Consider the following 27,864-nt stretch of genomic DNA (forward strand, 5'->3'; position numbering starts at 1 on the left):
CGCCCGTCTTTGGCTCCACTCTCGCCCTCGGGGTTGAGCTCGTCCTCGTCTGAAGCTCACGTTGTTGACAGGAGACCTTTCTTGTGCTTTCACGGACGTTTGTCGCGATAAACATCCTCCTCGGCCCCATTTTTGGTGCGTGGCCTACGCCGCGGACTCCGTCCTCCTTCCCCGCCTTCCGCCAGGTCTTCTGAGATCGCCGCCGTCCCCTCTCCGCCGTGTGGTTCGGTTTCCGCAGACCCGCAGGTGCTCCAGCGTGACCTGTTTCGGGCGCCCACCTTCAGCCTCTTGTGAGTCCAGAGGTGACTTCACGCGAATAGCTTTCAACACCCTCCGAGACCCGGTCTGTGCCCGACATCCGGTCCGTGCAGGAGGCCCACGCGGGTGTCCGGCGGGTGCTGCTGGGTGGCAGGTCCCACATGCGCCTTCCACCTGCCTGGTCCGCGGCGTGAAGTCCTTGGCTTCCCTCCTTCGCTTCCGTCCGTCCAGGCGGCCCGCTCGTCGTCAGGGCGGGACTGACGTCTCCGACTGTCGCTGCAGAAACGTCTGTGGGTTTGCGTCCTGCATCTCGCTGACCCGTCACCACGCACAGCGAGAATGACGTTGACTATCTTTTCCCGCGCCTCTCGACCATCTGCAGGTCTTCTTTTGGATAAGTGTTTATTCAGATCCTTTGCCCGTTTTTATTTTATTTATTTTATTTTATTTTTTTAAAAATTTTTTTGATTTTTATTTTTTTGCCCGTTTTTTTTTAATTTTTTTAATTAATTGATTTATTTATTTATGATAGTCACAGAGAGAGAGAGAGAGAGGCAGAGACACAGGCAGAGGGAGAAGCAGGCTCCATGCACCGGGAGCCCGACGTGGGATTCGATCCCGGGTCTCCAGGATCGCGCCCTGGGCCAAAGGCAGGTCCCAAACCGCTGCGCCACCCAGGGATCCCTTTGCCCGTTTTTAAATTGACTTGTGGCCCGTGCGTCATGGCGTCCTGATAGTTCCTCATACATTCGGGATACTAGACCCCGGTCCAACGTGGTTTGTAAATGTTCCCTCCCATCCTGTAGGCTGTGTCTCCGCTTTCTTGACTGTGTCCTTTTTAGTGCAAGACTTTAAAATGTTGATGAAGTCCCATTCGCTTACGTTTTATTCTGTTGTTCACGGACTTGGTGCCACATCTAAGAAACCGCTGCCAAATCCAAGGTCATGAAGATTTGCACCCATGTTTCCTTCTAACAGTTTTATAGTTTTATTGGGCCTTTGATCCATTTTGAATTAATTTTTGCACTTGGCAGAAGGCAGGGGCCTGGATTCAGTCTCCCTCACGTGTCTACCAGCTATTGCCGCACCATCGCTCCAGAGGCTGTTCTTTCCACACTGTCTACGTTTAGCAATTGTTATAAAACTACAATAATCAGGTCAGGTTGGTCTTGGTAAAGAGATGCAGACATAAATCAATGTGACAGAGCAGTGTCCAGAAGCCCTCCCAGCATATGTCCAACTGCGTTTTGAGGAGATGCAAGAGCAATTCAACAAAGTAGAATCTTTTCGATAAGCGGCGCTGGGAGAATTGGACGTCCTTATGCAAGGAAAGTAAAACTTGACCTAAATCTCACATCTTATACAAAAACTAATTCAAAATGGGTTATGCATCACATCAACAAGAGAAAAACAAGGTCCATATGATGCTCTCAATAGATGCGGAGAAAGCATTTGACAAAATACAGCATCCGTTCCTGATCAACACTCTTCAGCGTGTAGGGATAGAAGGAACAGTCCTAAGCATCTTAGAAGCCGTCTACGAAAACCCCACAGCGAATATTCTTTTTTTTTTTTTTTAAGATTTTATTTACTCATGAGAGACAGAGAGAGGCAGAGACACAGGCAGAGGGAGAAGCAGGCTCCCTGCAGGGAGCCCGATGCGGGACTCGATCCCAGGACTCCGGGGTCACACCCTGGGCCAAAGGAAGATGCTCAACTGCTGAGCCACCCGGGGATCCCCGCACATATCACTCTCAATGGGGAAGCACTGGGAACCTTTCCCCTAAGATCAGGACCACGACAGGGATGTCCACTCTCACCACTGCTATTCAACATAGTCCTAGAAGTCCTGGCCTCAGCAGTCAGACAACAAAAAGAAATAAAAGGCATTCAAATTGGCAAAGAAGTCGTCAAACTCTCCGTCTTCGCAGATGACATGATACTGTACATAGAAAATCGAAGAGAGGGATCCCTGGGTGATGCAGCAGTTTGGCGCCTGCCTTTGGCCCAGGGCGCGATCCTGGAGACCCGGGATCGAATCCCACGTCAGGCTCCCGGTGCATGGAGCCTGCTTCTCCCTCTGCCTGTGTCTCTGCCTCTCTCTCTCTCTCTCTCTCTCTCTCTCTCTGTGACTATCATAAATAAATAAATTAAAAAAAAATAAAAAAAAAAAAGAAAATCAAAGAGACTCCACCCCAAGATTGCTAGAAGTCATCCAGCAATTTGGCAGCGTGGCAGGAGACAAACAATGCCCCGAAATCAGTGGCCTTTCTACGCACTGACAATGAGACTGAAGAAAGAGAAATTGAGGAGTCAACCCCATTTACAATCACACCCAAAAGTATACGATTCCTAGGAATAAGCCTAACCCAAGAGGTAGAGGATCTGCACCCTAAACACTACAGAACACTTCTGAAGGACACTGAGGAAGACACAAAGAGATGGAAAAGTATTCCATGCTCATGGATTGGAAGAATCGATATTGTGAAAAGGTCTGTGCTACCGTGGGCGGGACCGGGCTGGTGCAGCCGCCCTGGAGAACAGTGCGGAGGCTCCCCAGGGAGTTACGAAGAGAGCTGCCCTACGACCAGCAAGTGCACTGCTGGGGATTTACCCCAAAGATACAGATGCAGTGAAACAGGACCCCTGCACCCCAGTGTTCACAGCAGCAGTGTCCACAATAGCCACACTGTGGGAGGAGCCTCGGTGTCCGTCGACAGACGATGGGTGAAGAAGCTGTGGTCTCTGTACGCAGTGGGATATCCCTCGGCCCTCAGAAGGGACGAACACCCACCATTTGCTTCGACGTGGATGGACCTGGAGGGTACGATGCTCAGTGGAGTAAGTCAATCTGGGGACAATCATCACATGGTCTCACTCATACGGGGAATGTAAGAAATAGTGAAAGGGATTACAAGGGAAAAGAGGGGAACTGAGTGGGAAATATCAGAGAGGGAGACAAACCACGAGAGACTCCTAACTTTGGGAAACAAACAAGTGGAAGCAGAGGTGGGTGGGGGGTTGGGGTGACTGGGTGACAGACACTGAGGGGGGCACTTGACGGGATGAACACTAGGTGTGATACTATATGTTGGCAAATCAAACTCTAATAAAAGCAAATGAAAAAAAAAAACCAAAAATGGGTTATGCATCTAAAAGTGGATTGGAAGGGGGACGTGGGGGGCTCCATCGGTGAAGTGTCTGTCTTTGGCTCAGGTCACGATCTCGGGGTCCTGGGATCGAGCCCCATATCGGGGTCTCTGCTCAGCAAGGAGTCTGATTGAGACTCTTTCCCAAAAAAATCTTTAAAAAAGAAAAATAGTAACCAGTGTTGGTGAGGATGAGGAGAAGCTGGAGCCCTCCCGTGTTGCTGGCGGGGATGCAAAATGGTGCAGCTGCTGTGGGAGACAGGCTGGCAGTTCCTTGAAAGGCTAATGCTCGCCCAGCACAGCGGTTTTACTCCCAGATATCTACCCCAGAGAGCTGGAAACACGCATCCACGGCGAAAACTCGGACCCGGGTGTTCACAGCAGCTCCCAAATGTCCATCGGCTGATGAATGATGAACAAGACGTGGTGTAAGGAACCAGCAAGGTATTGTATTTTATTTATTTATTTATTTATTTATTTATTTATTTATTTATTTATTTATTTATTTATTTATTTTTGAACCAGCAAGGTATTATCCGGTGATTGAGAAAGGGAAGGGGAAAAAAAAAAGAGAGAGAGAGAAAGGGGAGGAGGTCACGATATGACCGCAACCAGCATGAGCCTTGAAAACACACAAAGAATGGGATCCCTGGGTGGCGCAGCGGTTTAGCGCCGGTCTTTGGCCCGGGGCGCGATCCTGGAGACCCGGGATCGAATCCCACGTCGGGCTCCCGGTGCATGGAGCCTGCTTCTCCCTCTGCCTATGTCTCTGCCTCTCTCTCTCTCTCTCTCTCTCTGTGACTATCATAAATAAATAAAAAAAAATTAAAAAAAAAAAAACAAAAACAGCTGGCCTGGGCTTAAAACATCCCAGGGTCATGAGGACACACGGCAGGGAACTGTTTCTAACACGTGTGGTCCTGGAACGGGGGAACGGGGTGCCAGGCAGCCCCAGGGGATGGGCAGCCTTGGGGGGATGGGGCGCCGGGCAGCCCGGGGAATACCCGTTTGGATACTGGGGAGTAGAGGTCGTGACTCATGAAGCCCTTTCACACGTGGATCAGCATAGACACGGAGAGAACGATCACGGACGGGTGGACGCTGACCACCGGTGGGTGTGGACGAAGGCCACAGGCAATGCCTGGGACACTGACTCTGGCAACTTTTCTCCAAGTGTGAAATTTTTTCAAGATAAAAAAATGGATGTGTGTGGATCCTACGTCCACTTCCGAGCCCAGAGAAGCGGCAGGTCGCAGGCCAGCCCCGCTTCCACGAGCGACTGGAGCTCCACGCGAGGCGGGCAGCGGCTGGAGGGACGTGAGCTCCGCCGACCCACACTCGCTGGGCCGCCCACGGGGGCTCCGGGCAGGTGCGCAGGCCGCTGACGTGTGGGGAAGCTCGGGTGTGAGGCTCCCGCCTGTGACCGGGGCCGGGGAGGCCAGCGGAGGCGTCCCAGGGCGGGCGGTACCGTGCCCCGAGTACTGGTACCGACTGCTGCACAACAGCCTCCCACAGATTCAGCGACTTTAAAAATCAGGCGTTTAGGGGCACGTGGGCGGCTCAGTCGGTGATGTGCCTGCCTTTGGCTCAGGTCACGATCTTGGGGTTCTGGGATCGAGCTGCGAATCAGGCTCCTTGCTCAGCGGAGGGTCTGCTTCTCCCTCTCATCCCTGCTCATTCTCTCGGTCACTATCTCTGTCTCTCTCTCTCTCTCAAATGAATAAATAAAGATCTTTAAAAAAATTGGGATCCCTGGTGGTGCAGCGGTTTAGCGCCTGCCTTTGGCCCAGGGCGCGATCCTGGAGACCCGGATCGAATCCCACGTCGGGGTCCCGGTGCATGGAGCCTGCTTCTCCCTCTGCCTGTGTCTCTGCCTCTCTCTCTCTCTCTCTGTGTGACTATCAGAAATAAATAAAAATTAAAAAAAAGATAATATTAAAAAAATTAAAAACATGCGTTTATTGTACATACCTGGCTCTGTGGTCAGGTCCAGGCACTGCTGATCTGCGTCCTCTGCTCAGGGTTTCAAAAGTGGGCAGTCAGACCCGAGGCTTGGAGTCGTCTTCTAAGGTCACGGGGCTGTAGGACTGAGGCCCCCTTTGTCTGATGCACAGCTGGAGGCCCGCTCTGCGCGGAGGAGCTGCCCACGGTCTCCTGCCCTCGGCCCTCACCGGCCTTCTCACCTCCTGGGAGCTCACCTCTTCAAGGCTGGTAGGAGAATCCCTCGCTCAGGTCTGTCTGCCGAGACAGAGTCTTTTTTTTTTTTTAATACTTTATTTATTCATGAGAGAGAGAGATTGAGAGGCAGAGACACAGGCAGAGGGAGAAGCAGGCTCCATGCAAGGAGCCCGATGCAGGACTCGATCCCGGGACCCTGGGGTCATGCCCTGGGCTGAAGTCAACACTCAACCACTGAGCCCCCAGGTGCCCCCAGACTTATTTTTTTTTTAACACAAAAGTCGCCCATCAAGTGTGCAGCTCTTGATCTCGGGGTCTTGAGTTCAAGCCCCACGTTGAGTGTAGAGATGACTCAAATAAATAAACACTTAAATACCAGAGAGGAAAGACAACAACCCACGGTCATGTCTACTCTAGGACCATCTAAGAAGAGTTAGAGCCCAGCCCCGTGGAGAGCGGGGGACCAAGACTGAAAGTCGAATCTAACCAGCCCCGCGGCTCGGAAGACGCTGCCGGTTTTACGCGTAGACCGGCCGCAAGGAGCCCCGCAGGCTTGCAGCCGAGATCAAATGGCTGCAAGACAAGAACCAGCAGGCGTCACGCGAAGACCACGGAACCCAGTGCTCTTCCCAGAGCGTTCAACTTCCAGCCCCAAACTACTAGATGTGCAAAGCAATAGGGAAATGTCCTCATCGCCGGAGGGCAAAGGCCGCGTAGCCCCTCATCCGCTCTCAGCTGTAAGTCCGTCCTTCACCGCCTGCCCTACAGGATGGATCTGCTCACCCGAAGCGGAAACGCTCAGCTCTGCCCATCGTCACAGAGCAGGTGCTGAAGTGTGACCTGAGAGCCGAGGGGCAGTCTGTGGGCAGAGTGGCACACGGCGCCCACAGGTCGCGCGGGCGGCTTGGCGGTCGTTCCAATTCGGAAACGGACTGTCGCGGGGCAGTGAGGAGGACCAACCACCAAACACAACAGCTCGGACGCATGACAACAGGTGGCGGTGCCAGGAGCCACACAGAAGACCGCGCAGGGCAAGTTTGCCAGCAGACAGTGCGATCTGGGGTCTGCAGTCGGGACCGCGGTGACCTTCGAGGGCAGGAGGGGGTGTTCTCTTTCTTGGGGCAGGTCAGGGACATGGGGACCCTTACACTCCTAAGTATTTTCAAGGGCAGCGCCCGTCCCCGCCTCCTCCCCAGGTGAGGGCTGGCCTCCTCAGCCCTGCCGCCGTGCAGGGGGTCTTTCCTGGGCCCCCACCACCCACGGGCACAGTGACGTCACTGCAGCCACCGCAGCCTCCGCAGCCTCCGCAGCAGTCAGCCCAAGGCCCCCGGGGCCGCTGCTCTGGAGGCGGCGATTCCCCAGGTGAACACCTGGGCTCCGTTGCTAAGGAGCTTGGCTCCGCCAGGGCCTCCGAGCTGGAGCCGCTCCTCCCTGAGCCCGTGCCCTCTCCCTTCACCCGCAGGTGGGCAGTGGGCCCGCAGACCGTCCCACCCTCCCCCGTCCTCCCCCGGGGCTCTCCGGTGGCCCCCAGCCGCACGGACCTGCCGGGAGGGCGCCGCAGCCCTGGCCTCTCGGGGAGCTGGGGGGCCAAGCCCGCCACGCCCCTTCCCTGGAAGCAGGGGGACCCGGGCAGGGGTGGAGCTCCGGTGTTGGCAGACCGCCCCCCAGCCCAGGTGACCGTCACCAGGCTCCTCCCGGCAGTGCGGCTCCGTCACCATGGCAACAGCCGGGTCGCAGGTACCGCAGCTCCTGGGCGGGCCCAGGCCAGTGCCCCTCCTCCCGGCCCCTACCCCCCAGGCACGCTGGCTTCCCGCGGCGGCCTGGACTGTCCAGGGTCACCAGCGCCCCGGGGCGAGCAGAGGGCTGGCCGCTGGGGGGTCCGGGTGCCGGCCGTGCCCCTCCAGCCCCGCCCCGCCCCCTGGGAGCGCCAACTTCTCGGATCTGGGGCCTCGGGGCCTCGATCTTGCTTCTCTGGCAGAAGCTCCTGGCCGTGGAGGCCACTCGATTTGCGGCCCCAGGGGCTGCTCGGTTCCTCGGGGAGCTGGGGGCGGGAGCGAGTGTCCCCGAGGCCATCCAGGGTCGTGCTGCCCAGGACGGCTGGACACTGGATGTCACTGGCCCTGCAGGGAGGCTGAGCACTGACGTCCTGTCACCCCAGGCTGTGAGCTGAGGTCATTCAGAGACTCCCCAAGGCGGCGGAGCGCCCGAGCCCTGCCCCCACCCTGCCCCCACGCCTGGGCAGCAGCTAGCAGGGTGACCGGTGGCCCTGGCCCCCACAGGGCAGCACATGCACAGGTGGTCAGTGTGCATTCGCGGTTATTATTAACCGGGCGGTGACATCACCGGCAGCCAATCGGAGCAGCGTTTATTTCCAGGCTGACAGCTTGATAACGGTTAATTTTAGCTGGATCTTCTTTCTCCAGGCTCATGAAGCCTCAGCCAGCCAAAGAGGGGGCTGCCTGCGTCTCCCCAGGCCGCTCATGGCTGGGGGCACCTGCGGCCAGAGGGGCCTGAGGGGGCGGACCTGCACCCCCCTCCTGCCCGCCCCCCTGCACCAGGCTGGCCGGCCCCTTCCTGGCTCGTGCCCCCCACCCTACCCGTGGTTGCTATGGGGGCCATCGTGACAGGTGGCTCAGATTTGGGAGAAGGAGAAGGAGGGGAGGGGGAGGTGTGGCGAGCCCGCCCCGGGGAGGAGAGGAGTGCAGGTGGGACCCAGTTGGCGTCTGTCCTGATGTAACACGGGCCTGGCTCGGCTGCCGCCTGCACGCTCTGCCCTCCTTGCTGTGTGACCTTGGGCACTGTGGTCCGCGGTCCGCGCCCAGTGGGTGCTCGGTGGCCGGTGGCCCCGCCCAGCACTTGGTGAGCCGCGGGGCTTGGCGACGGGCTGGGCTGCGTAGTATTTGGTATTCAGCAGACCTCCCCGGCCAGGAGTCACCGGGCGCAGGCGGCAGGCGGCAGCACTGCGTGCGTGTCATTATTCAGCACGTACCTTGTTTACGCGCGGTCCAGTGAGCTTGCGGGTCTGCTGGCCGCCCTGGGGTCCAGGCTCCCCGGCAGGCAGCCCACCCCGGGCGGATGGGGCACAGCCCGGGGACACAGGCACTCGGGAGAACCCACCGAGACCCCTTGGGGGAGCTGCGTGCAGCACCTTCGGGGAGGCTGCTGCATTCCACCAGCAGTGGCCGCCGCCCCGGGCAGCGTGGCCTCCTGGCACAGGCCAGCCCCGGTGTGATTTGGTCGCCACTAGGCTGACCGCAGTGGGTGAGCCAGGAGTGGAGGGGCGCAGCTCAGACCTGTTAGGGGGCTGGTCTGCAGGCAGCCCAGGGTCCTGGGTGCTGGTGGTCCTTCTGGGGCAGTTGGGGTGCACATCCCCAGGGACTGGGCCTCTGCAGTCATGGTTTGGCCCATCCCAGCTTCAGCCAATCCCAGCGTCTTCCAAATCCCTGCTAACCTTCAGGCAGGAGGGACACGTCAAATATAGAGGGCAGCTGGGCGGGGGTGGGGTGGGTCTCCACTGCTTGCCAGTTTATTTTTACTCCTGGCTCCTGTTTGATGGTATCAGCAGCACTTGGAAGTGCCCCGAGTCATCTGAGGGCCCCTCCCTGCCCGGAAGGGTTAGGAGTGCGTCTGTGGCTGCAGATGTGGGTCCTGTGGGGCAGGGCCTGGTGGGAGGGCCTGTCCCCTCCCCAAGAGGCCCCCCATGGGCTGGGGAGACCTGCTTGGCCCCCAACCACTGCCCTGGGCCCCTTTACTTCCTGCCGTGCTGCGGGGGCTCTGTGAGGCATTGCCCCAGGGGAGGGTGCTAGGCACTGGGCCTCTGCCGTCACCCACTCACCTTGCTTGACCTTCTCCCAGACCTCGCAATTACAAAGATGAATAAGACAGGAGTGGGATTATTCCCACTCAAGACAGGTCTCAGATTGATGGACCCGCAGGGAGAGGTGCGGGGGGCCAAGGGGCCTGCGCCCCGGGCTTTCACACAGCACAGGCCTGCCCGGTTCCCTCCTTAGAACCCACGTTGGCCATTGCCCTGGGCTGCCCTGGACCCTCCAAGACCCCCCGCCCCCAACACACTTTCTACAGAACTGGCCCATCCGTGGCTTCGCACTCTGGTCACACGGGGGCCAGGAGTGAGGCCAGAGCCTGGACTCTGCCTGCCAGGGACCCCTCCCCGCTCGCATGCACCAGGGCAGCCTGGAGGGTGTCGGTGGGCTCTGGGAACAGACTTGCGTGGACAGAGGCCCAGGGTGGACAGCAGGGGCGGGAGGTTGAGGTGGATCTCCCACAGAGCCTCGAGCCACTCCGCCAGCTGAGGGGACCCTGGAGACACCGTTCTCGGGCCGTGCCGTGGGGCCGGGCTGGGGCATGCCAGGGTGACTCATGTGGCCAACGCACGGGGACAGGGGGCCCTGAAAACAAGCAATTGCAGGGTCCCAAGGGAGGAAGGCCCCAGGGCTCCGGGGCCTCGCTGGGAGGCACAGCTGGGAGGCACAACGGTGCTTCATTTGTTCACCAGGCACCAAGCGCATGGAGGGCGGGGGCAAGCCCCCAGGCCCACGGCCCAGAGCCCAGGCTCAGCCCCCGCTCCTGGCGCAGGCCTGACCTGCTCCTACCACGTCCCCACCTCGGTTTCCTGTCCCCGAGGACCCCCTTTCAGGTTTGCACTGCCTTTGGCCTTGCCGTCCCCACGCCTTCTGCGTCCAGGAGGGCCTGAGCCTGGCGCCCGCCGGCCTCCATCTCTTGCGTTGCTCTCCCCCGGGCCCCCTCGCTCCCCCCTGCACCCCCTGCCCCGCCCGGCGAGCCCCGACCCGCTTTCTCTCCCTGCCTGCACTCCCTCCGGGTCTGGCGCCGCGCCGGGCGCTCGCTCCCTCGCCGCATCCTGTCGCCCGCCGTGTCCCCGCATCCCTCGGCTCCGGCCGCCCCGCCCGCCCCGCCCCCGCCGGTACCGCATTGCCGTACTGCAGGGGCGCAGTGCATTGCGCCCGCTCCGTCAATAGGTGGACCCCCTCCTGGAGAGATAAAACCGCCGGCGCCGCGCCGCCTGTCCCTCTGGCTGAGACCTCGGCTTGGTAAGGACGCTCGGCCTCGGGCTCCGCCTCCGCCCCCAGCGCTCCCGGGGCTTCCTCTGTCCCCGCGGCCGGGCCCAGGGAGGCGGCGGGCACCTGGCGACGCTGCGCTGCTTGCTCCGGCTTCGGCCAGCGGCTCCCCGCACCGGGCACAGGCACCGAGCACCGGGCACAGGCACCGAGCACCAGGCACCAGGCACCGGGTCGGCCCCGCGGGCGGTCGGGGTGGGGTGGGGGCACCGCGGCGGCGCTTGTTTATGCGCTGGCGGCAGGACTGTCTTCTGGGTGGCGGCGAGCGCCCTACCGCCGTGACCTTGGGACCGGCCAGGGCCCGCGGGCTGGGGCAGGTTGGTCAGTGCTGGGAGCAGCTGGGGATCCCGAGGCCGGGGAGGTGACGAGACCTGGGGGGCAGTGGCACCGGCCCCACCCCGGCGGGCCCAGGAGCCCGGGCTCGGTGTCGGCTCCCCACGGTGTGCTGTGGGCACCTGCTTCCCCTCGCCCAGCCACCTGTCCCCTCGTGGGCTGCCCAGGTTTCTGCCCTGAGCTCCAGGACGGGGCAGGGGCTGTGACCCTGGGCTGAGACCAGAGGGAAAAGCGGAGGGCGCCCCCTCCCCCAGCGGGCTGCAGGCATCTCCGTCTGGCGCTCCCTGAGCTTGGCTGCTGGGGCCACATTCCTCCCCGCTCTCAGGAGCAGGGACCCCACCTCCCTGCCCCTGGCCGCCCCCGGCCCATCCCATCCGGAGCGCCTGAGCTGTGCAAGCCGCCCTGCGGGAGCTGGGGCCCAGCCTGTCCCCGGGGCCACCGCAGGGGTGAGGGGACGGACGACGGAGGGGCAGGGGGGCACTGGCCACCTGCTGGCGGGGCGGGGGGCAGCGCAGGGCCCGGGACTCCTGGTGGGGCAGCAGGCGGCAGGGCCGAGCGCTGGAGAGCAGGGCAGGGTGACTCATCACCAGGCTCCTGACTGGTCATGGGGTTCGCCCAGCCTGGTGTCTCTCCATCTCTCCAGAGGGGGGCTAACCTGCTTCGGGGGGCCCTGTGGGCACGACACCCAGATATTTGGAGGACACTGGACCTTGGGGGCTTGCCGGCTGACCCAAACGGGCGAGGCCCAGGCTGAGGGGGGCTTAGGATGCTTCCCGCCCCGCCAGATGTGGGAACGTTGCCCCTTCTGCAGGCAGGGGTGTGCCAGGCAGCGTCTGTGGGTTCTCTCTGAGGCCCCCATCACCTGTCCCCCGCCCCACCCCACAGAATCCCAGAATCCCAGCCACAGCGCTCCAGGCCGTCCCAGCCCCTCCCCACCCCCCCGGGCAGCATGGGCAAGGAGAAGACCCACATCAACATCGTGGTCATTGGCCACGTGGACTCGGGCAAGTCCACCACCACGGGCCACCTCATCTACAAGTGCGGAGGCATCGACAAGAGGACCATTGAGAAGTTCGAGAAGGAAGCCGCCGAGGTGAGCCTGTCCCCTCCCCCGCCCACTAAGAGGTCGGCCCCACGTGGTGGCCGGGCTGGCGCTAAGTGACTCTGGGGCATGAGGCTCCGCTGACCTCCCCCAGGGCGAGGGGGCACGAGGGGGCATGAGCCCTAAAGGACCTGCCTGGGGGCCAGTACCTGAGGGATGGGGGCCCTGGGGACAGCCTCCCCGGGGATGTGCTTGGAGTGGGGCAGGGCCAGCCGGCTGGAGGGGCCCCCGGGTCAGGGAGGTGCCCTGGGGGCAGCCTTTCTGGCTCAGGAAACCTCTGGCGAGTTGGGGTGGAGCACCCTGGAACCCGCGTGGGGTTCCTGTGTCTCGGGGCTGAGGGGGTGATGCCCTCACTTGTCCCAGGGCTGGGCCAGGACTCAGGGCGGCTATTAATAGCTGATTGATGGGCACCCAGCCCATCAGCTCCATTTTCTCAGGCTGGGCTGGGGAGGGCTGCTCGTCCAGGGTGGAGCTCTTTTGGGGGGGTCCTGGTTGCCTCGTGTGCCTCGTGACGATGATGGGGGCCCCGTTGACTGACCTCCTTTCTCTTAAGTGGCCGAGCCCGTGGGTGGGAAGTGACCACGGAGTGGGTGTCCGCCCTTTGCAGCCTCTACCCCCACCCCCGGGCTCCGGGAGAGGCCCCGTCTGGGTGGCTGTGAGGGTGCTTTCCTGGATGACAGGGGCTGGGGCCTGGGCCCAGGAGGCCTCAGTTGCCGGCCTGGGCTGACCCTGCTCAGAGTGAGTGTGTGGGTGTTGCGCTGGGCGGCCTCCCTCGGCGCCTGAGCCCAAAAGCTGCGTCACTCCCTCCTTCCATGTGGGGCTGGCGCTGTGGGAGGCTGTGGGGGTTTGCAGGATGCCTGGTTCAGGTCTCGCTGGGTCCCCTCTGGGCCCTGTCTGGGTGGCCCTCCTGGCTGGGCAGCCTCCCTGGAGGCCAGAGCCCTGTCCATGCACAGCCCTGCCGGGGGTTTTGTCCAGCTGGGCAGCAGCCTCAGCTCTGGCCCAGGGCTTGGGGGTCTCCACCGGGCTGGGCACAGGTGTCTGCAGGTGGAGCCTTAGAGCTACTTGGAAGCCTTGGCTGTCTGTAGAAAGAGCTGGAAAGCCAGGCCCTTCCATGCAACCTCATCCAATTTCCTTTTTTTCCCTTAAAAAAAATCGTCATAGAGGGTTTTGTTTTGTGTTTTGGGCTTGACACCTTGACGGTGGCGTTGTGGGCCTCCGGTTGATGCAGGGATCTCCGGGGCTGGGGGTGGCCAGCGCGGAAAAAGGGGAGCCCTCAGCCAGGGGAGGGGTTTAAAGGCCTGGTGGCTTCTCTCCAAGCCTGGCTCCCAGGCCCTTGCGCCACCTCCTGGAGGACGTCCGAATGGCAACCATCTAGGGCAGGAGCCGGGACACGGGGTGGCAGGGTCCGGGCAGGGCAGGGCTGAGGTCTGGGTGCCCCTCAGGGTCCTTGCTCCTGGCTCCCTCATTCCACAGACGATCAGAGCCCTAGGGCCCCGTGGGGAGTGAGGGAGCCTGGCACCCAGGCCTCTCTGCTGCGAATGCCCCCGTGGCCCAGGGGGACCCGTGGCCAGCGGGCTGAGTCCCGGTCCCTCCTTGAGCCATGCCCCACCTGTGCAGATGGGGAAGGGCTCCTTCAAGTATGCCTGGGTGCTGGACAAACTGAAGGCGGAGCGGGAGCGTGGCATCACCATCGACATCTCCCTCTGGAAGTTCGAGACCACCAAGTACTACATCACCATCATCGACGCCCCCGGCCACCGTGACTTCATCAAGAACATGATCACCGGCACATCCCAGGTGGGCGGGGCTGTGGGGGGCCAAGGGGACCCGAGGGGCCAGGGCCCTGGGGTCCTGGAGGGGTGGTTGGGCTCCCTCCGTTCCTTGCCAGGGCAGGCACCCCCCGCCCCACCTGCTACAGAGCCGCCCCCAGAGAATGATTAGGTGCCCGTCACCTCAGCCAGGCAGAGGGGCCGGGAGGGACCGTGGGTCAGGGCCGCCGTTGCAGACAGACACACGGACCCAGATAGACGGCCGTCCACACGGATGGACAAGGCCCTGCTGCTGCCCCTGGTCGAGACCCCTGGGGCCCACCCCTGGGCGACCGCCTGGAGGGGCCCGGGGCTCACGGCGACCTGCGGGCAGGCGGACTGCGCGGTGCTGATCGTGGCGGCGGGCGTGGGCGAGTTCGAGGCGGGCATCTCCAAGAACGGACAGACCCGCGAGCACGCGCTGCTGGCCTACACGCTGGGCGTGAAGCAGCTCATCGTGGGGGTCAACAAGATGGACTCCACGGAGCCGGCCTACAGCGAGAAGCGCTACGACGAGATAGTCAAGGAGGTCAGCGCCTACATCAAGAAGATCGGCTACAACCCGGCCACCGTGCCGTTCGTGCCCATCTCGGGCTGGCACGGGGACAACATGCTGGAGCCCTCGCCCAACGTGAGTGCCCGCGGGCGGGCGGGCGGGCGGGCGGGCGCGGGGCTGCTGGGAGCCCTCCCCGAGAGCCGGGGCCCGGGCGCGGATCAGGCGCGGGCAGGGCACGGGCTCCCCCGGGCATCCACGCCCCGCCCTGCTGCGCTCGCTTCCGCGTGGGGCTCGTGCTCGGGGCGCGGGCCATGTGGCCCCGCGAGGCCGGCACAGGCCCCTTCCCTGGCCAGGGGGGCTCCCTCCGGCGGGCAGCGCGGGAGCAGTGCCGCCGGCTCCGAGGCCCGGTGCTCGGTGTCTGGGGGCTCTGCCCGGCCCGTCCTCACCTTGCCAGGAGCCTCCCTGCGGGCGCGGGCAGCTTAGGCTCTGGGAGGGGCCGAGGGCTCGCTCTCCACCGGCCGGGTGGGAAGCCTGTGGCTCGGGCAGCTGCGGCGCGGGGACTCGGGGAGGTGAGGAATTCTCAGAGCCTGAGACCAGGTGCCTGGACAGTGGGGCCAGAGGATGCCCCTGGCCCAGGAGGGCGACCGTCTGCTCTGGCCGGTGCTGCGGGCGGGGAGGGGCCCTTGAAGAGCCAGGGGGACTGTCCTGGAGCCCTGTGGTCAGGGGACGAGGCTGGGGACCCCACCCCCGGCTCACTGGGCTGCGTGTTTGCCTGGTGTGGGTCCCACACGGCTGTCGTGTGGCGACGGGTGAGTGGACTGCACTCCCCACCCCCCCGGGAGGCGGATAGGGCGCCCTACCCTAGAGTGTCCCATTCCTGACCTGCTGCTCGGGGAGCTGGCTGCTGATCTGTGCCCTCCACAGGACCCAGTCCCACGGGGTGGACTGGGCGGCGCTGCCGGCCCCTTGCCTCTGCCTGCCCGTGGCCAGCGGGCCGGGGGGCTCCATGCCAGGAGGATGCTGGGTCTGCTGCCGGGAAGCCCTGGGCAGGGAAGGGCCAGCCAGGCCCGGAGACGGTTGGCACAGTGGCTGGGGGCCGCGTGGACTCTCTGCCTCTGGCCTGGCCGCTGGCCAGCCTCCAGCCCTTCCCGTGCCGGTGCCAGCCCTGCCCGGGGGGTCCGAGGGCTGCAGGAAAGGGGGACTAAGCAGGGCTGGGCTCCACATCTTTTCCCCGACCTCTTCCAAGGCTTCCGTGATGTTGGGAGTGTGAACTGGGGGTGAGGAGGGTGCAGGGGCCAGCCGTGCAGCATCGTGATGGACGTGGGTAAACAGCTGGCCATCGGGCAGTGGAGAGGGCGGGTCTGTGCTCCCCTGCTCCCCAGGCCCCCCTCAGGTCAGGTACCTCCACCGGGATTCCCGGAGGGTCCCGGGAGGCCGTGGGCTATGGCGTAGGGCAGCGAGGGTACAGGAGGTCTCTCCCTCCAATGGATACCTTCTTCTTCCCATCCAGATGCCGTGGTTCAAGGGCTGGAAAGTGGAGCGTAAGGAGGGGAACGCCAGCGGCGTGTCCCTGCTGGAGGCCCTGGACACAATCCTGCCCCCTACACGCCCCACAGATAAGCCCCTGCGTCTGCCGCTGCAGGACGTGTACAAGATTGGTGGTGAGTGAGGGTTCAGTGTTGGACACCTGCTGCTCCACTGTGGGCGCCTGGCCCGCCCACCCCGCTCCTGAGCCCAGGGCCCCGACAGGAGCTTCTGAGGCCAAGTTATCTGCCTCTTCCCCAGTGCTGTACACTCTGGGGACCATCCATCCATCCGTCCATCTCCCATCCATGCTCCATCCCTTCATCCAACCATCCACATATGCATGTACCCCCATCCATCCCTCCATCCCTCCCTCCCTCCCTCCATCCCTCCATCCCTCCATCCATCCCTCCCTCCCTCCATCCATCCATCCATCCATCCATCCCCCATCCATCCATCCCTCCATCCATCCATCCATCCATCCCTCCATCCCTCCCTCCCTCCATCCATCCATCCCTCCATCCCTCCCTCCCTCCATCCATCCCCCATCCATCCATCCTCCATCCATCCATCCACCATCCATCCATCCCCCATCCATCCATCCATCCTCCATCCATCTCTCCGTTCAGATAGCTATTTACTCCCACACATTCATCTGTCCATTCATCTACCTGTCCATGCATCCATCCAAACATCCATCCACCTGTGGATTCACACAGCTGTCTACCCTCACAATCCATCTGTCCATCCACCCGCCCACCCACTAATCCACCTGCGTATCATCCATTCACACATCCATCCACCCCCACCCATCCACCCATCATCTGTTCAGGGTCTTCTCCCCTTCAGATAAGCACTCAGCCCTGTGGCAGGAGTGGGTGGCACAAGGGAAACTCACATGTCCCCTCCCCCCCATGACAGTCCAAGGCTTGTGGGAGTCACGATCTAGTCCAGCTCCAGGCATGAGAAAGTCTATTCATTAGATGACAGGACAAGCATAAACAAGCACGAGGCCCTGAGGGGCACTGCTGGAGACTCCCAGTCCGGGGGCTACGGGCAGGGCAGGGCAGGCGTGACGCACTCACCCGCACACAGAACAGCCACTAGCCTCAGTCTCTGTCGCATCACAGCCAGGGATGTGGGGGTGGAGCCTCCCCCCCACACATGCGGGGGTGGGGGAACCAGACACCCACTGGGCAGCCACGTGAGTGCAGCAGGTCCATGACTAGGGGTGGAGCACCCGCCCCTTTGGGGGTGGCCCCCGACACCAGCAACAGCAAAGCCAGGCCCGGAGTCCCGGGTGGGCTGTTCATCCGCCCACTCTGCTGCTGCCGCCTCCCCAGGAGGGGAGTCCCAGGAGGGAGGGGTCCCTACAGTGCCCCTCCGGGGGACAGCTGCCGCCTGGGGCAGGGGTAGGACTCCAGGTCCAGAGGGGCCTCTCTTTGCCCATGTCGCCCTCCTGTTGCTCCCCGCCCAGGCATTCCTGGGCATTCTCTCTTGTTCAGTGTCTTCTGTTCCTGACAGGGCCAGGGGAGCCTCCACTTGTGTCTGAACCCGAGTCTGCCTTGCGGGGTCTCCCCATCCCCTCCCTCCATCTCTGGGGCTACACCCCACCGGCCCCTCACCGCCCCCTTCCTCCCCAGGCATTGGCACCGTGCCCGTGGGCCGGGTGGAGACGGGCATCCTTCGGCCAGGCATGGTGGTGACCTTCGCTCCTGTAAACATCACCACGGAGGTGAAGTCGGTGGAGATGCACCACGAGGCTCTGAGCGAGGCCCTGCCTGGTGACAACGTCGGCTTCAATGTGAAGAACGTGTCAGTCAAGGACATCCGTCGAGGCAACGTGTGTGGGGACAGCAAGTCCGACCCACCCCAGGAGGCTGCCCAGTTTACCTCCCAGGTGGGCAGCCCTTCCCTCAAGGGCGGGAGCAGGGCTGTCCCCGGTGACGTGGCTGCCTGGCATTAGCAGAGTCCTTGACAGACCCTTGGCCTGGCGCTTGGGAGGACCCAGACCCTGGCCTTCCAACCAGGCCACCGAGGCCCGGGCGCTTGCGTCACGGCCGGGGGCCCAGGCCTCCTGAGAGTGGTTTTATGTAAGGCCAGAGACATCTCTGTAAACTGGATTCTCTACGTTTTCACTGCACCCCGTGTGACCTCCGAGGTGTAGTGCTCGAGGTCCAGTCTCTCCTCCCCCGTCGCAGCTCCGGCCTCTGCAGACCGCGCAAGCCCGGGCCCCTGGCCCTTCACGGCACCCCTGTCTCCTTGGCTTGCCAAAGGCTTCATGAGGACCCTGGCGCCTATGTCAGGGGTGGGGGTCCCCCGTGGCCTGTCCGGCCCTGCCCTCATGGCCAGCACCCAGGCCCGGGCAGTAAAGCCTCCCTCGGCCTGAAGCCCTCCTCGCCCCTGCTCTCCCAGGTCATCATCCTGAACCACCCAGGGCAGATCAGCGCCGGGTACTCCCCGGTCATCGACTGCCACACGGCGCACATCGCCTGCAAGTTTGCCGAGCTGAAGGAGAAAATCGACCGGCGCTCGGGCAAGAAGCTGGAGGACAACCCCAAAGCCCTGAAGTCCGGCGATGCGGCCATTGTGGAGATGGTGCCTGGGAAGCCCATGTGTGTGGAGAGCTTCTCTCAGTACCCGCCTCTCGGTGAGCTGGGCGGGCGTCCAGGGAGGTGCGGCCGGGTGGCCCGGTCGGGGCGCGGCCCAGGGAGTCCTGCCCTTGGCTGTGCTTAGGGTTTAGCGGGAGACAGGCGGCCTCCCTGCCGTGGAGCGCAGGTGGCCCTGCTGGCCAGGCCTGGGTGGTGTCCCCTGCAGGCAAGGCCCCAGGCGCGCACGGTCTGCGGAGGTCAGACGCGCCTAGGACGACAGCCACAGCCGAAGGGTCACCGGGCGCCCGCCACGCCTGGGCCGCGTCCCAGGGTCCTCCCCGCCACCTCGCTTTAGCGGGTCACACTCCTCGGGCGGGCGGGGGAGCCCAGCCGCGCCCGGGAAGCGCGGGCGGTGGAGGGCGGGGGGAAGGATGCTCGACGCGAGTGCGCCTGCGCTCTGCATCCCGGCCGGGGGCGGGGCCCGGGCCGCTCGCCCTCACGCCCCCTCCCCGCAGGCCGCTTCGCGGTGCGCGACATGCGGCAGACGGTGGCCGTGGGCGTCATCAAGAACGTGGAGAAGAAGAGCGGCGGCGCGGGCAAGGTCACCAAGTCGGCGCAGAAGGCGCAGAAGGCGGGCAAGTGAAGCGCGGGCGCCCGCGGCGCGACCCTCCCCGGCGGCGCCGCGCCCCGCCCCGCCCCGCCCCGCCCCCGGCCCCGCCCCCGGCCCCGCCCCCGGCCCGGCGCCCCGCCCCCCCGCCAGGCGCATGTCTGCACCTCCGCTTGTAAGAAGCTCTCGGTCAGCGACTGGATGCTCGCCATCAAGGTCCAGTGGAAGTTCTTTAAGAGGAAAAGCGCCCCCGCCGCCCCCGCTTCCGCGCCCCGCCTCCGCGCGCTCAGTGCCCGTTTTACCAATAAACTGAGCGACCCCAGACCCGTGTGCGCCTGCATCTGGGGGGGCCCGCCCTGCGCTCCCCAAGCCCCACACCTGCCCGGGGGCCCACCTGCGTCTGCCCCCCCCCCCCCCGCCCGCGGGCCTGGCCCGGCGCGCATCCCAGTCCAGCTGGTCTGGCTTGCAGGGGGTGGGGTGGGGGGTTGGAAATGCCGCCCTGGGGGCGTCTGGGACCAAGAAGCGGTCACATGGGTCACTCCGAGTCCGCAGAGGGGCTGAGGGCTCTCTGTCTCTCCTCCCCACCCCTGGCGGTCACTCCCGTCCTGGGTCTCGCCCTCCCGGCTCCGGCTCCGTTCCGGACACCCTGCTCCCCAGCGGGGCCCTGGGCACCCCATTCCCCGAACCCCGGAGAGAGCCCTGGCCTGGTCGGCAAGGACCACCCCCTGCCCGCCACCGCTGCTCCAGGAAAGCAGCCCCCAGCCTGGGGCGGGCGGGGCGGGGGCTTCCCCGCAGGCGCGGGGGGGGGGGGGGGACCACCGCCTCGGTGTCCCTGGGCTGCCGCAACAAATGGCCTCCAACCGGTGGCTTAAAACCACAGCAGCGGCCTCTCTCCTTGGCCAAAGTCACCACTAGGGGGACAAAATGCAGGCTTTGGTTAGGGCCGCGCTCCCCCCAGAGGCTCTAAGGAGGGTCCATTCAGCGCCTCCTGCAGCTTCTGGTGGCTGCCCCCGGGTCACATGGCTTCTCCGTGTGTCACCCTCCCTGGCATGTGACGGCCTCCGTGATAACCCAGGGTAATCTCATCTTGAGATCCACGTTGGAGTTGCTTCTGCAGAGCCCGGCCCACCACACAGGACACATCCCGGGGTTCCAGGGATTGGGGCCCGAACTCCGTAGGGGCACATCCAGGCCACTGGCTGAGGCTGCCGGCGTCCCCCCACCTGTCCCAAGGTGGGCCTGGCTCCCAGGAGGGTGCGGGAAGAGTGGGACAAGAAGGAAGAGCCACACCGACCCACACGGAAGGGTCTGGATGGACCCACAGGGGCCTCCAGGGAGGGGGCGGCAAGCAGGCGAACACAGACACGGGAAGCTCCGGCAAACTGGGATTTCAGACAAACAGTCGATAGTTTTTTAATATAAACACGCCGCACACAGTATTCACACTGAGAAATATTTGTTCTTTGAGATTTGAACTTGACCATACACCTTGTCTGCAACCCTACCTTAGGGGACCAGGTGCTTCGTGCACCCCCCTTCCCCCGCTACTGTCACTGCCGGGGGGGACCTGGCGTCCCTACTGTCTGCCCCAGGAAGTTGTCCTTACAGGCTTGGCCCAGTTAGGATTGGGCCCCCATAGGAGAAAACTCTCAGCCTGGGCAGCGTAGGAGTGAGATAAGCCCCCACTGGGGAGGAAGGTCCACAGTGAGCCCCTCACCCTCCGTCCCCGTTCTTGGCAGCTCTGGCTCCCCACCCAGACGCAGGGCCCTGCTGCGGACCCTCCAGGGGGCTGTGTTCCTGGGATGGGGTCACAGATCCCGCCAGGGGCACGGACTCCTCCAGGGCACACGGGAGGGTGTGCAGGCAGAGGTGGGAGCACTCGGTCGTTCCCACCGAGTCTGAGGCAGACGAGGGTCCTGCCCGTGGTGCAGCGTGGGGTTTCTGGGGAGGGTCTCAGCGCTTTGGGCCTCCTTTCGGGGTGAAGGTGAGGAGGGCATGCCCAGGAACGTCCAGGCGCTCGGATCTGAAGCCCAGCAGGGTTCTGGGCCTTGCGCCCCCCCCCATGCCAACCTCAGAGTGGGGCCCATGAGAAGGCCAGGGGACCCGGGGCCTCAGCCTGGTGGGGGTGCAGCAGCTCTGGGCCCCCGTGGGGGCAGCACTCCTCCCCAGGCTGTTCCCCCTGCATCCAGCACTGGGCCGGGTGGGGGGGTGAACCTGGGCTGTTCACGGAGCTGCCCACACCCACAGGGTGGACGGGACGGGGGGGGCACCTACCCCAGGGGGGGCTGCGGGGAACCAGCACAGCCCCTCATGTGACCTTGGTATTACTGTGGAAACAGCTTTGACCTCCAGGGCCTTCTAGAAGGTTCTTAGGACCCGAGGTTCCTGGACTGAACTCTCAGAGCCGCGGATCTCAGCAGCAGTGCAGGGGGCAAGGCGTCAAGGACAGGCAGGTGGTGAAAGGAGCCGCACCAAACAGCACTCACAGTGCAGCCCGCTGACCCCCCTCCTACCTCTGCCGCTGCCCAGCTCTGAGTGGCCGCAGGGGTAAGACGGAGGTGCAAGCTTGGGGCACGGGAGGACCTGGGGGGTGGCCCTTGGTCCAGTGGGGGGTGGCCCTTTCCCACTCAGGCAGGGGCTGCCGTGCAGGGTAGGAGGCAGGGTCCACTGGGCTTGGGGGGCAGTGTGTCACCTTGGGGAGCCCTGTGGGAGCCGGACAGGGCTGTGGTGGGTGACGGTGGCACAGCTCGACGGTGCCCCTGGGTGCGGAGGCCCAACCTCGGGGCTGCAGGCCCACGCTGGGGACACAGGTGGGCGCTCCCAAAGGGTTCGCGTGCCTGGGCCGTGGAGGAGAACGTGGGGGCCCAGAGAGGTGCCCTGCCTGGCGGCCACAGGGTCGGCTCAGGCCCAGGCTCGGGGAGCTGGCACCCGAAGGGCCTCCAGCCGGGGGCTACCACTCTGCTGGGCTGTGAATAACTTAGGGCAGGACCCACCAGGACCTGACGGGCAGCTCCAGTCTTCGCTTCGGGTGCTTCTGAAAAGTTCATGAGTCCTCGAGCCTGTGGGGTCCTGCCGCGTGGGCCAGATCTGCTCCGTCTCCTGCCCTTGTCTGCCCAGGGCTCCCGGCGCCCTCCCCGCAGAGAGGAAGACATCTTGTCACCCTCCCCCGGGGCCCAGGGTGGCCCTGGAAGTGACGGTTCTGTGTCTGGCCGGTGGCTTCGGAGCCTCCACAACGGGATTTTGGGGTTTCCCACAAGGGAGCGTCGGTTGTTGTGAGTAGCCGTGGGGGCTCAGTGGGACCACGAGTGACGTGCCACGAAGCGTGTGCCCCTGGTGTGCACCCAGTATAGACCCGCGTGCCTGCGTGAGTGTATCTGGGTGGTTCCCGGGGCGTGGGAGCCGGTGCGGTGAATGCCTGCATGTGCCCGTGTGTATACGAGGGCCTGTAGGTGTGTGCACGCGTGTGCACCTGCCCAGTGGACCCGAGGAGGGCCCCCGGCTCAGGAGAGAGCACATGCGCACGCATATATGTGCAGGAGTGTGAGTGCGTGGACACAATCACCCGCCCTGCCGCCGGCTGCCTAGCGCCAGAGCCCAGCCCCTGAGAGGCACCTGTCACGGGCTGGGTCCAGGCTGCGCTGGGCACTTTCTCGGTCCCGGGGCAGCTGGAGGGTCAGGGGTATGGTCTCCGGGTCGCTCCCGACCCTGCCGGGTGAGTCAGTGGGGGGCAGAGAATGGTGTCAGTAAGAGATGCGGGTGCTGGTTCCTTTGTTGGCTTGGCCTGCGGCTCCTGGTCATCCTTGTCGCTGTGGGGTCATCGGGGAGGCCGTGCAGGAGGGTCAGGGTCGGGGCTGACCGCGAGTCAAGAGGAACTGAGACTGGGAGTCCTGCGCGGTGACTGCCCACGGAGGCCCAGTCGGCCTCATCGCGGCACGCTGGGCCCGGACTGGGGGCTGAGTGGGGCCCGAGGCAGGGGTGGGCAGAGTGGGTGGGCCTGGAGAGGTCAGTGGGGCCGTCCTCTCTGGGCTGTCTCCCCGAGGGTCCTGGGTGAAGTGGAGGTGGGCGCCCTGGGCGGGAAGGGAGCTCGGCGCCTGCCGGGGTCTGGTGACCGCCAGCTGCCCTGGAGGCCATGCGGGGGGGGGGGGGGGGGGGGGGGTCGAGCGGGCGGGGCCCTGGCTTCCAGGGCTCAGCCGGAAAGGGGCAGCGAAAGGGGAGCGCCTGAACCAGCGGGGAGTGGAGGACACGGGGAGGGCGGGGGTGAAGGGGCCCAGGGCGGGGAGTGGAAGCGTTTCCGCTTTCACCTCCAGGTCTGTGAGTGGGCAGGGCCGGGCGGCTCCCCTGCGGGGCCGGGGCGCTCCTGGGCGCTGGCGGCCGCGTGCTCCCCCCGCCCCTGCCCTAGCCGGCTCCCAGGGCTCCCAGCGCGCAGGCTCCTCATCACGGTTGAGGACGCAGCCAGCCCCGCCGCGGAGTCTCGGGTGTTGCTGTGCTGCTCATATAAGGGCTTCCTGCTCGGCGTCGGCTCACGGCTCCAGGGTTCGCAGGGCCCCCTGCGCTGTCCCAGCGGCCCTGGGGTGTCCGCGCTATTATTCCCCCACTTCCAGGCTCGGCAGGGGGACGGAGCCTGCCCAGAGCCGCGCGTCAACGAAGCCCGTAAACCGTGAAACACAGCCAAGACTCCGTTGTTCTAGAACGGGGTGGAAGTGGTTGTCAGCAAGCCAGAGCCTGAGCGTGGAAGGGGCAGGGCCGGCGGGTCAGCTCTGGTCACGTGCTGCTGACGCCCTGACCTGGGCCGCTGGGGGAGCGTGGCCCTTCACGCCGATGCTGGTGGGCCCAAGGCGCTCGGCAGGGGCCCGGTTGCCCTCCTTCCCACTATCCGAGGTTCCTGCTTCCTTTCCCATGGGAATGCTCACCCCTTGGCTTGGGTATTGTTAGGAGCTTCAGGGAGGAAAGTCCCTGTATTTGCACTGTCTCACACGAAAGTGCGGAGGGCTGACTTACCAGGAACATTTGCATTTTAGGAGAAGACCTTGTCAACCTAAGTCCCGGTGTGACCGCACCACCACTGACGTGCGGGGACCCGTACTTCTCTGCCGTGGGAGTGGGAGGGCTTTCCTCCCCACTACAGGGCCTGCCCTCAGGGATGCTGGCGGGTGGTTCAGCGGGGCCATCCCAGCACAGCCCGTGGTGCTGGCCGAGGACCCCAGCTCTGGGCAGGCCGGTGGGCCCCGGGCCTGCTGGCCAGAGAGTCCAGCCTTTCTATCCCGGCCCCCAGCTTAGCAGGTGGTGACCTTGTCCTGGGTGAGGGGGTGCGTGGGGGACTCTGACAGCCGCTGGGCCCTCCCCAGGTCGGACAACTCCGTCCAAAGCCTCCTGGACATCTGGCTGAGCAAGCAGGGACTCAGATGGGCCTGGGCCGGCCGTGGGCGGGCAGCCAGGGCCCAGACGCTGACAGCCTGTGAGTGGGCAGGCAGCTGACCGCTCTGCTGGCAGGGAGCCGGTCTCCATGGCGCTGAGCTCCAGCTGCCCGCGTCCCCCGTGGACTACCCTGCAGCCCCCGAGCCACGCGAGCCCAGGCGGTCAGCGAGGGCACGTCCTGCCCGGAGGCTGAAGCGGCGTCTAGTCCTAGAACAAAGTGGCTGGCATTCAAGGAATGCTGAAGAGCAGCCCTGTGGGCCGGGCCGGGCTGTGCGTGCACCAGGGTGTGCGTGTGTGCGTGGGGCTGGGAGTGTGTGCACCGCCTGTGTCCAGTGGGAAGATGAACAGGAGGCAAGCAAATGCAAGCAAATCAGTAACAACTTCAGATTATGATGAGGAGCTGGGACTGAGGAGGGCAGTGTGGACTTTGGGGAGACCTGTAAGCAGCCCCCCCCAGGAGATGGGGGAGCAGAATTCCTGGCCCAGGACATGGGGATCCCATACAGAGGATCCTGCACGGGCCTGAGGGTCAGTGCTGTGTGCCTGGGACGGGGTGGGGCGGAAGGGAGGGGAGCGCTGGGGGGGGCGGGGGGCGCAGGGGGTGGTCTGAGAGCTGCAGGGCAGGGCTGGATTCCAGGGCTGAGGAACCCATAGGACCTTGTCGACGTGCCGTGGGAGCCATGGGAGCCTGCCGGGTAGCGATGCTCGAGGGGCCTGGTCACGCTGCCGTCACCGTGGAGCGTGGGCCTGGTATTTTAGCCGCTACACACCTGGACGGTTGTCGTAGGTTTTTCATTTGCCCGGAGGTGTGGGAAGGGCGGTCGGGGTGCCGTCTACGTGGAGCCCAGACGACAACGGGCACGACCTCGCAAACACCAGCCTGTTTGTGGACGCAGGGCAGCGGAGGGCAGGGGCCCCGGGGGCGGTGGTGGCGGCCGAGCAGGGGGCTCCCTTGAGGGAAGGCCCCGACCGTGGGTGGTGGTTTCCGCTGCGTGTCGGGATGTGTCCAGGAGCACCTTCGCTGCCCGGCCGTCTCCACGGTCATGGGCAACCTGGATTCCTGGTGCCAAGCAGTATCTGTGGCTGATAAATCTGAATCAGCTCCCTCATGTGATTAGCTGGTTTGCCAGGGGCCGGGGAAGCTTGTTGAGAGCTCTGATCCCTGGAAAAAAAAAAAAAACCTATAAATTAAGTTTTTATTGACGTTGGTATAAGATGTTTTTTTAAAAAATCAATGCTTTCATATTAAATCTTGTCCTTACTGCCCTGCTCCCCCATGAACTGGATAAATTCAGGCTTCCTCCTCCTAATAATGGAAAATTCTCTGGAGGGGAGGCTGGGGCTCTCTGTCTGGGTAGGCGCTTCCTGTTGTCCAAATGACAAAATTAACAAGAACAGCCCTGACCCAGGTTAGGGGATTGAGAGCCTGTCTCTTCTCATTTCCCCAAATTAAGTCTTGTTCCCGGCCTGGTGCGGTGCCGCCGCCTCTGGGCCTCTGCCAGGATCATCTGTTTTCCTGAGGGCTCCGCGCTTGGGGAAGGAGCTGGCTCCCTTGCTACAGGGAGGAGGTGGGTGGTGGTAAAGCGGGAAAGTTTGCTTTTCGGCATCTGTCCCCGGTGTCCCCCTGGTCACTGGCCCAGGAGCTCGCCTGTGGCTGGAGCCCCGGACGGACGTACACATCTGTGTGACCACAGGATGTCAACAGAGCATCAGCAGAGCATCAGCCCGCACCAGGGGCTCCGGCTCCCACTCCCCGAGCAGGGTGTCGGGAATGCCCCCGCCCTACCTGGAACCTCCGGCCAACTTCACGGTGACCCCCCCTCCCCAGGACGGGCAGCCGCTCAGCTCCTCCTGAGCATCGTGACCCGCAGGGCTGCTTTCCGGGAGGTGCCCGGCCCACTCGCTGTGGGAAGCATCACCATGTGGTTTCCCCAAAGAGGGACTCAATTTGCCCCCCCCCAGCAGCTGTGACACTTCGGACCACATGCTGTGGACCTCCTGCCAGGCTCTAGGGGACACAACACGGCGGGGGAGCCAGGCGGGAAGTGGGCTCCGGCCCTGTGTGCTGGGCTCCTGATGGGGAGGCATCAGGCAGGAGCACTTTGGGGGCAGGAGGGGGGCTGAGGGCTCTGAGTTGGCCTCCGTGAATGGGCAGCAGCGCCCCGCTGGTTTCTCAGCTCAATGGTTGCTGCCAGCACGTGGGCGGGGAGGAGCTGGGACTGCTCCTGGGTCGGCGCGGGGGCGCGGGCGCGGGCCTGCAGCTTCTGGGGACGGGAGCGCGCGGAGGCCCGGGTGCTGAAGGGACAGCACCCAGCCGCGGCCTCGCGCAGGTTCTCTCCAGGCTGGAGCTGGGTGTTGTGTGCATCTGGATTTTTCCACTCTCCTCTTCCGGATCCCATCAGTGCAGTCTTGGCAAAGATGGCTTGAGCCTGAAAGCTTTCCCATCTATTTTTAAATAAATGAAATTCCTGTCTCTTGCATGGAATTCACCCCAACGGAGCATTTGCAAGGAACTGCGGCTTCCTTGGCTTGCAGGGGTGGAGGGCCCTGTTGACCACGTTGCTGACACCCTGACGAGGTGTGCGCGGCACAAAATGGAAAGCGTTCGTGTTCAAAGAGGCAGCTGCTGAGAGGACACCCTAAACAGAGGCAACAAAGATTTCCGAGCCTCGGTAGGGGATTCGTCTGCCAAAGCCTCTGGGAGACGTGACACAGCTGCCGGGGCAAGTGCTCCAGACAAGGGAGCAGGGGCTCGGGGAGGCACAGGGGTGCCTGCATCCGACCAGGCCCCCCTCCGGCCCGGCGGGCGGTGCTCCCGCTGGAGGGGCCTCCTCCAGGACACCGCGAGGGCAACAGGTCTCCCCTAATGTCCCGGGACGCCGGGGAGCTTGGGCTCTGCTCCCATCTCTGTGCTCATATGTTTGCAAACATGAGACCTGGGAATCGGTCCTCCTTCCTCTGTGAACCCACCCTCCCCGCGAGCCCACTGCACAATCACGTGGAGCCCCGAGAAGAGGCTCCCTCGGGAGGAGCCATGCCCAGCTTAGGTGGCACCGCAGAGTCTGGGGCTCCCTCCTGACAGGATGAGGGGGTGCGAGGGCTGCTCAGAGGCCGGGGAGCAGAGGCAGCCAGCCAGCATGGGCAGCCTCTCTCTTTTTGCAACGTGGGAGGTCATTCCCGCCCATTGACCTGACGGGCTTCCCCCTCCTCAGCCCGGGCTCAGCAGGGGTGCACACGCTCAGGGGAACTGCAGCCACTGGGGGGCACACTGGCTGAATGCTGGTGGTCGCAGCTCACGACCGAGGCG

General features: G+C 63.8%; 1 protein-coding gene across 2 annotated transcripts; it reads left to right on the top strand.

Moving 5' to 3' along the window:
• Positions 1–10,634: 10,634 nt before the first annotated feature.
• EEF1A2 (eukaryotic translation elongation factor 1 alpha 2) lies at positions 10,635–19,243 on the top strand. 2 transcript variants are annotated; one of them, XM_055302604.1, is made up of 8 exons: positions 10,635–10,654; positions 11,900–12,107; positions 13,734–13,913; positions 14,259–14,555; positions 15,931–16,081; positions 17,588–17,844; positions 18,360–18,594; positions 19,051–19,243. In XM_055302604.1, exons 2-8 carry the CDS (start codon positions 11,964–11,966, stop codon positions 19,176–19,178), a joined length of 1,392 nt encoding a protein of 463 aa, XP_055158579.1. In that variant the 5' UTR covers positions 10,635–10,654; positions 11,900–11,963; the 3' UTR covers positions 19,179–19,243. The 2 variants fall into 2 exon arrangements, with proteins under 2 accessions (XP_055158579.1, XP_055158587.1); XM_055302612.1 differs by lacking the exon at positions 10,635–10,654 and adding an exon at positions 10,728–10,854.
• Positions 19,244–27,864: the final 8,621 nt, after the last annotated feature.

The sequence above is a fragment of the Nyctereutes procyonoides genome, unplaced genomic scaffold, assembly GCF_905146905.1.
Source record: "Nyctereutes procyonoides isolate TBG_1078 unplaced genomic scaffold, NYPRO_anot_genome, whole genome shotgun sequence".
Lineage (NCBI taxonomy): Eukaryota > Metazoa > Chordata > Mammalia > Carnivora > Canidae > Nyctereutes > Nyctereutes procyonoides.